The 8,966-nt window shown below is 31.4% G+C and overlaps 1 protein-coding gene across 1 annotated transcript; it reads right to left on the reverse strand.

Annotated features, from left to right (window-relative positions):
- Nucleotides 1-3,784: 3,784 nt before the first annotated feature.
- On the reverse strand, nucleotides 3,785-6,649 carry LOC145165521 (transcription factor bHLH94-like). Its single transcript, XM_079084253.1, has 3 exons — nucleotides 6,087-6,649; nucleotides 4,801-5,223; nucleotides 3,785-4,196 (listed from the first exon to the last, which is right to left on the reverse strand). The coding sequence occupies exons 1-3, from the start codon at nucleotides 6,606-6,608 to the stop codon at nucleotides 4,080-4,082; spliced, it is 1,062 nt and encodes a 353-aa protein (XP_078940379.1). The 5' UTR covers nucleotides 6,609-6,649; the 3' UTR covers nucleotides 3,785-4,079.
- Between the last annotated feature and the right edge of the window lie 2,317 nt (nucleotides 6,650-8,966).

Here is an 8,966-nt window from a genome sequence, read left to right on the forward strand (position 1 = left end):
ATAGGTCAATCAGAAGATATAAGCTAATCGAAAACAAAACGTCTAAAAGAATTAAATAACTCGAAAATACTAAAGTTAAGTCCAATGTGAAATGACATGGGCGTTCTCGTCAAGACTACGAGTCAATCTTAGGTTAGCCTATGTATACCTAATTTATATTAATCATATTCACGTTTAACAAAAATTTTAATGTTTTTTATTAAAAATGTTTATAAAAAGCTTTACAAAAATAATAATTATACAACCTTATATGTGTTATATAGTTATATATTTGAATTATAAAATAGTACTTATAAAGCCTTATTTATATTAAAAGAACAAAAATCAGGAAAATATGAGTGTAAGTGAGTTAACTTAGGAGTTATGATTACAATGACCAAGAAAATTTTAATAAACACAAACAAACGAAATGTAGAAAAAAACATTAAAAAATATATATTCGAATAAAACGTCAAAAAAAAATTAAAAGAAATTATTCAAACAAATAGTCAAAAGAAAAATTAATAAACGTATTCGAAAAAAATGTCAAAAAATTAGAAAAGATTATATGCACAAAATATCAAAAAGTGTAAGCAAAAATATATATAAAAAAACATTAAATAATATATTCGAAAAAATGTCAAAAAAATATAAATCATAGTAATATAAATAAATTAATTAGAAATAATAACAAATAATAGATGACGTTACATAATGGTCCCTATGGCTGGAACAAAGTACATAAATGGTCCCTATGGTAGGAAGGGCAAATATGTCATTTCACAAGGGAGTTAACTGAAAAAGTTAACACCATTAGCCAAAAGGACTATGTTTGCAAGATTTTGAAACCACAGGGATCATCTATGCACAAAATTTGTCATAAGGACCAAAGTTGGTCAATTGTGTCAACCACAAGGACCATTTATGTAATTTTGTTTACTATTTATTGTACTTTGATTCTTTTCATGAACTAATTTGTGCATATATTAGACGAAAACTATACGTAGTACTCTTTGGTGCATTCACGAAATGATTTTCACAAGGTCTTTTGGAATTGGGAACATATTTTCTTTTATATTTAAATAAAATTTTGATCATGATCATGTGTATTGATATTGGATGGAAAGTGATACTTGAATAGTTTGGACACTTGATAATGACTATTATATATATCCATATGTGATTTTTTGAATGTTGCAAAATAGTGTGAATGGTTTGTAATTAAGCTTTCACGTGCGAACTTGCAAAAGTTATGAATAATTTCCAATGAAACATTCACATGCAAGTTGGGTCTTGTAAGACATGTACATGACACTTGTGTCATGGTTCATGGTTCATTTGTACCGAGTAAGATGAAATTATTGCCTTTATATAGAGGTCATGTTATGTGCTATTCTTTTACATATGATTCATAACCATTTTGCCCTTGTTATATTTTTTCTTGGAGTCCCTTCAAAATGAGGACCAAATACTTGAGAAATGTTTTGACTTTGATATTGACTTGGATAGCGGCAGTAGAAGAATGTTGCATTGCATTATTTTGAAATTGTTGACTTATCATTAATGCGTTTAATGTTCTATAGAAAAATAAAACTATGAATGTTTTTCCCCAACTATTAAATCTAGAAAACTATTTTGATGTTGAAAACCTTTTAGGGATTTGACTTTGGATTTGAATTGTTGAGTATTTTTAATACCCTTAAGAGTTGATCTTTGTAATTCTTACTAGGTTTTCCAAGTCAAACCTATATTTTTTGACATATATTGAAATTGGAAAATTTAGTTGAATATCAAAGATCGAGCTAGCTGTTGGATATTTATAAAATGTTATAAATTAAGATCAAAATAAATGTAAGGATGTTTACTTTACATTTATCATTGATTATTCTGTTACACCTGCATATGCCTAGAATGTACACACCAATATTGTCATCTTTATCTATCTGGACACGAGAGAGATTTGATGTATTATTTTGATTTTATATTATGGTCATGCAATATTGAAATTAGTAAGAAAAGCAAAGGATTTTTAGAATTGTTCATGACACATCATTTTTCTTTTAGTTGATATCAAAACGAATTCATTTCACAACATAATGACGGTAGAACTCCTATTTTACAATTTGACCAAAGTCTTTTTGATAGAGCTTGAATTTCTAACAAGTCGTAAAGAAGTAGTTAGGAAGAGGATGGTGACCTTGTGTGATATGTCAATTTAAGGGCACATGCTTCTGCAATTTAGGGGCCATATTGTTCAATTACATTCTTAGATAATGGACAAAATTGTCACTCTTTTTATATTCTTTATGTAAAAAAAGACTTGTATTAATACAAGCATTTCAAATTAGAAATATTTCATCTATTATCATTGTAACTTTATATATATATATATATATATATATATATATATATATATATATATATATATATATATATATATATATATATAAACTTACATATATATCAAAATACATAATTTCATCATATTTAATACATCAAAAAAATAAAAACATCGTTTTTATATTGATTTTTTGTTATTAAGAAAATAATTAACTTGTAACCTTACAATATTACTTTTCCCCTACGTTTCTATTTCGACCTGTTGACCACCCGAATCCTTACAAAATATTGACATACACATTGAAATTAGTATTTCTATGATTTTACCTGTAACATAACTGAAAAATCAGATGAAGAATAACATTGTTTACAAGATAATAATCGCAAGTCTCCCACCAAATCTCAATTGTAGGAGATGAAATATATTGTTTAGCAAACGATTAGTAATGTGCAATCACCGGGTTTTTTTCTTATCGATTATGTAGAATATAAAGCATATGAAGCGACAAAGAATCATGTTGTGAATAAGAAGATCGATTATGATAGGGAATCCAAATGAATATTTTAGTAATTTAGTTATAATCTAAGTTAAATATATTGTTTTTAATTTTTAAATATATTCAAATTATATATATATATATATATATATATATATATATATATATATATATATATATATATATATATATATGAGTTTATAGATTTTTATAAAGATATACATGTAATTTAAAGTTTTGCAAGGTTATAGACATAATTATAAAAATTTATAAGGACATAGATGAAATTCTCTCTCCATGATGTTCATATATCCCATGTGAATGGGCCATGGTTAATTTAAGTATTTATTACGATCTGTTAAATATGTGTTATAACGTTAAACTCCATCCAAATCCAAATTAAAGTAAAATTAGCAAGAGCATGAAATCTTTTTGCATTGCCCATAACTTAAACAGTTGGTTCCAATTGAATCAGGATTAAAGTTAGGTACTTAATAATTTAATTAATCCATAGTTCCAATTTAATTAAGATTAAAATTAATTTGGCAATCAATAGTTTATTCCCTAAATATTATTTAGAACAAAACATAGATATTGGCATGCATGACACTGATGTAACTCCTTTTCAGATTTTCTCTTCCCAAAAGTTTTGGCATTGCATGTGTGTGTGGAGAAATGCAAATTTGAAGACATCCATACATATAAACCAAATAATACAAAATAAAAGGGAATTTATGCTTTACTATTTGTCTTTCTCTTTGGCTTCTTTCATTGACTTTTTTTTATTCGATGTTTGTTATTTAATCATGATCTTTTTCAAAAAAGAAACTAAACTTTATGATACAATGATTTAGGACAAAAATGTTATAAATACATAAGTTTGTTACTTTGTATTTATATTCCACGATGTGTTGGTATCAATCAATTATCTTACAAATTATAGTTTTTTTTTACAATTCTAACGATGGTTGATCAATACCAATCAATAATTATTATATATTTTTTCATAACTAAAATAATTCATCATACTCCAACTCACATCACTCGTCTTCGTAAGATCATCTAACAAGGTCAACTACTCTTATACATGAAACTAATAGCAAATTCTACTGTGCAACCCGGGGGGGGGGAGGAGAGAGAGAGAGAGAGAGAGAGAGAGAGAGAGAGAGAGAGAGAGAGAGAGAGAGAGAGAGAGAGAGAGAGCATTATGGTGATTTTACATAGCAAGAAAGGGTAAATTGGTAAAAACACATGACGCTATTTCTAGTTTATGGAATCAACACATAGGGATAGGGTAGCTTCCTCCTCAATTATTCTGAGCATCTGGTGGACTGCACCTGCTATCTCGTCTGCTGAATTTAGCCTGCATCCTTCTTCCACCTGCATATGTTTTCCCCATTTTTCATGATTAATTGAAATATATATTATTTATGCTCAATGTTTCCTTAATTTTAATTACAAGACAAACAAACTAAACTAGGAAACATCAACGTTTTTGGAAAAAACATCCTTTTCTACCTATCATTTCCAAAACATTAACGGAATTAGGTCATACCTGGTGGAATTCCCAAAAATACCCTCACCATTGTACGTTTTAATAATTTATTTTTTCCCTAGAAAACCCAAAACCATGCACTCAAAATTAAACACATCGAACTTTGAACTTTTGGGTTTATTACGGACTCTCTTTGTTATTTCGTTTTCCTTACCATGAGAAATTTTTTGTTTTCCAAGAAAAAGAAATTTGTGTGTAATGATAAAAATAGAAAGTACTGGGAGCATCTCTAAAGCTGGTTTTTTGCATTGTGAAGTCATCCAATGTAATGTCATTTTCATCTCCACACTTTTGCATGAACACTATATACATGAACAAGTATTTGTTTTTGTGTATAATAATGCCGATGGATGAAAAGAACGGTTGGGATGCAATGCAGGTTTTATCATCCAAGTATTATGAAGAGCACATGCTATCTATCTTACGTACCTTAACACTGATGGAGTAGAGAACCAAAGGGTCCAAGGTGGTGACATTGAGGTGTAGTACGGACAGATGAAGTGTTTGAAAACAAGCCACCATTTTCGAGAGCTGAGTGAGCCGTTTATGCGATAGGATCCGGATATTAGCATGCGTTTCGATCAAAGTGACCTCGATGTCTGCAATTGCTGCCTTGCTTTTTGAAGTGTACTTGTTAGGAATTTGAGAGCAAGTGTATTGTGGGTAAGAAAAGAATTGTGAAAATGGAGGGGGAGTTGATGATTCGTTGAAATTATTATTATGTCCTCCCTCGTCTTGTTGTTGTTGTTGTTGTTGAGTTAAGATGAACTTTTGAGCTTCAAGAGACTGTAAGAGATGTTCAAGCTCCTTCACAAACTCTATGGCACCACCAACTATGGAAGCTTGGTCGCCCTGCAGGTTAAAGAACACAAGGGGTATAACCGTCATTAGGCTTGGATCGAATCAGCTATTTGTTTTATAGGTTTTTTCTTCTGGAAATTAGTACAAGTTTAAATAATTAAGTCAACCATACGAAACTGTAAAACTTTGGCTTGTTATTGTTGTTCATGTTTCTCCTTGGGTCCATATAAGATTAAATGCATTATATCCGACAAATTGACACGAAAAGTGATCTCTAAAAAGAAGAGAAATGCTTTTGGAGATCAAGCACTGTTAATCACAGTGTTTAAGATTTTTGTACCAGGAGAGAGATTGAGAGATATGCCAAGATTTCTGACCGTTTTGACCTTTGGCGTAATCGGTATAAACCAAGTCTTTCAAATCGATAGTTGTCTTGTTCAAGATTCACCGTTAAAAAAAATGAATTCTTTCTAGAGTTTAAAAATTGTCAAGATTCAAATTTTAGTAATTTAACTTGAGCACGATCTACATTAAGCATATGCTTTAGTACTTTCGATACTTTTTAAAATGGTTTAAAAAGAACATATATATATGAATCTGCATTGCAATCTCTTGCAAAATATTTTGGAATTTTTACTGCGACAAAAAGTAGATTGAAAATAAAGGAATAAAGCAAGAACTTTTCAAGATCTTTTGAAGATAAAAAAAGAAGAAAAAAAGAATGTGAATTGAAATAATTGAATTTGAGTCTACTATTTTATGGAAATTAAACAGGAAATAATTGAAATCCAAATCCCCATATATCCGAAATGTTCTTTGATTCATTAATCTACAAAAATAAATCAAGGATGAACTGTATCAAAAACCCTATATATATTCAAGAGAAAGTGATTAAATAAGTAAAAGAAACTAACCCTTTGGACGTAAGATTCCGGCATGAGAGAACGCAAGACGGCGAGATGCTCATTCATTTGTTTCCGGCGATTCCTCTCGACGGCAATGTGAGTCATTCTTTGAGTTTCAGCTTCTTCTTTATTCTTGCTAACCCTAGGCCTTCTTCTCCTCTTCTTCTTCCCTCCTCCTTGTATCCCTAAATTCGGATTGTTGCTGTTGTTATTATTACTGCAGTTCTTCTCTGGGACTTTGCCACCGCAGTACGCTTGCACCGCCATAGACATCTTTGTGGTGGTTGTAGTTAGAGATGAAGTGGAACTCATAATTTCCATCGCAGCAGCAGCACCTGTGAGTTCTTGACACAATTGATTTAGAGGAGGGTTAGGGTTTTCGTTTTCAAGATGGTAGAAGAAACTACTACAAGGATTAGTGTTAGTAGTTGTGGTTTCAGAGGAGTCATTGCAGCTAAAAGGGGTTGCAGAGATGGTGTCATAGATTATGAAGTTGAGGAGTTCATTGGAAGAAAGTGTTTCCAAAGCCATGCTCTCTCTCTTTTTGTTATCTAATGTGTGGCAACTTTAGGCTTTTGTGTTTGTTCACATATATCTATTTATATTATATGAGGTAGAGTGGTGTAACCCTATGCTACTATTCAACTCTCTCCTTTTATCTTCTTTAACTTTTTTCTTAGACTAGATTGACTAGTAATCTATTATATTTACCAAGATTAGCCAGGAAATTCGTCTGAACGGTTATTATTATTAGTATTTTCAGACCACCAAAAAAACTCTAGCTCGAAGGTGACTAAATGTGTATTAAAGTAAGTGGGGTTATTTTTGGATTATTAATTAGGGTTAAAATAAGTTGAAAATAATTTTTTGGCTCACTGATTAGGGTTAAAATAAGTAGATAATAAATTTTTTTTGACCAACTGACTAGGGTTTCTCGAGTATCATTTTTTTTAGAAAAATGCTATGTAGTTTTACTATAATTGTTAAAGTGAATGCATCGTAACCTATGTAGTCAATAGCGGCGTTATAGCGGTGCTATAGCGGCGCTATAGCGGTTAGCGGAGGTAAGGAAACGCTATTTTAAAATAGCAGTTTAGAATAGCGCTGGCGCTATTAGCGCCGCGATTTACCGCTATTTACCGCGATTATGGTCACCGCTATAGCGGCGCTATAACCGTTATTTGAATAAATTCCATTTTGGGCTATTTTACATAAAAAAAACATTTTTTTTGTGTCAATCCATTGAATAAAATTGTTTTTTCTTATCCAAAACCAAAACTTTTGTGTCATTCCATTGAATAAAATTGTAATTTTGTGACTGTCATGACTTCCATTGAAACCATGTATGTGTTGTCTTGCTAATTGTGTTGAAAACTTGAAATACTACATTATGATTAACTATCAAATTGCTTAATCATTTTATTTGATAACTGTAATTGGGTTAAAGTATGGTAAAATAGTAAGTATTGCATATGTTTTCTTGTTAACTGTGTTAAAGTATGATTAACCGGGGCATTGGTAACCGATCTGTGAAGTATGATTAACTAATTATGATATGTGAAGTATGATTAACTAAATATGATATGTGAATTATGATTTACTGATTAACTAATTAACTGGATTGGGTTGAACTTTAAAGTATGATTTACTGATTAATACTCTAATATATATAAATTCTAAATAATATAAAAAACGCTATATCGCCGCTATACCGCCGCGAAAACAGCGATTTCAAATAGCGGCCGGTGAACGCTATTATATTTTTGACCACGATAACTGCTTAGATCGTAACTATAGAATATAGAATATGTTATCAATTATTAGAGTTCGTTGAGTGGTTATTATTATTAGAGTTCTTTATTGATTTTTATTACATAGTGTTATCTGTCTAAGCCTATAAATGAAGACAATTTTTCTTAAATTTTATTGTTGCCAATAGTAAGTTAATAGCAAAAAAAATATAGTTTTCTCTCCAAGTTCCTACGTAATATCAATGCTTTAGGTTCACCGTCAATCTTTGTTCGCTGCCGTCTACGATTTTGTATATTCGTCCCATTGCGGTGTGCTCCCACAATCTTGTAGGGTCCTTCCAATGTGAGCCCTAACTTTCCTCATGGTTCGGTGTGGTTGACCTCATTGGTTGACCTCATTTTTTTGAATGACCATCTCACTAACTTTGAAAGCTCTACCTCGAATACGTTTGTTGTAGTACTTTTCCGGGCTAGCTTTGACAGATGTGGGTTAGCTCACATTTTTTCCACAACCGGGTTAAGGTTGTGGCACAGGTCTTGGTTGAAGTGTTTTTATTTGAAGTCAGAGACTCGTAGTAACCCAAGTGTCAGTTCAGGGAGAGTATAACATCGATGCCATATACGAGGCTAAACGAAGTTTATTGGGTGCTTACTCGTGGGGTTGTCCTGTATGACCAAAGGACAGCAGGAAATTCATCGACCCAGATCCCTTTTGCCTTGCCCAAGCGTTTCTTAATACCGATGAAGTGAAGCGTATTTTTAATCTACCGATCAGCTCACCAACCTTTGAATGAACTTTTTGTAAATTTTAATTCATTATTACTAACCAATATGTCTAGCACTCTAAATTTGGTAGGAAGTTTTTCCACGTAATTTGATGATGCTCCGGTCGGTTATGGTTGCCACTTGTTCTGCCTCGATCACTGGTGAAGTAGTACACTGCCACGACTAAGAATTTTACTTTGACCGAAGCTTTGGGGAATGGTTTGTCAATATTGATGTCCTATTGGTGGAAAGGTCAAAGGATATTCATATTGGTCAACGAAGTAGTTGGGAGATTATGTACTGGGGAAAATGTTTGGTATTCCATGCATTTTTTTAGTCATTTTTGTTCCGTCTTTGTACATGTTGGGCCAAT

Source organism: Lactuca virosa, chromosome 3 (assembly GCF_052849685.1).
Source record: "Lactuca virosa cultivar CGN04683 chromosome 3, Lactuca_virosa_CGN04683_v6, whole genome shotgun sequence".
NCBI lineage: Eukaryota > Viridiplantae > Streptophyta > Magnoliopsida > Asterales > Asteraceae > Lactuca > Lactuca virosa.

Coding starts and splice junctions, on each gene's coding strand:
- LOC145165521 (XM_079084253.1), bottom strand. CDS start 6,608: ATGGCTTTGGAAACACTTTCTTCCAATGAACTCCTCAACTTCATAATC. Junction 5,224..6,086: donor CGGAATCTTACGTCCAAAGG/GTTAGTTTCTTT, acceptor TTTAACCTGCAG/GGCGACCAAGCTTCCATAGT. Junction 4,197..4,800: donor TCTACTCCATCAGTGTTAAG/GTACGTAAGATA, acceptor AAACATATGCAG/GTGGAAGAAGGATGCAGGCT.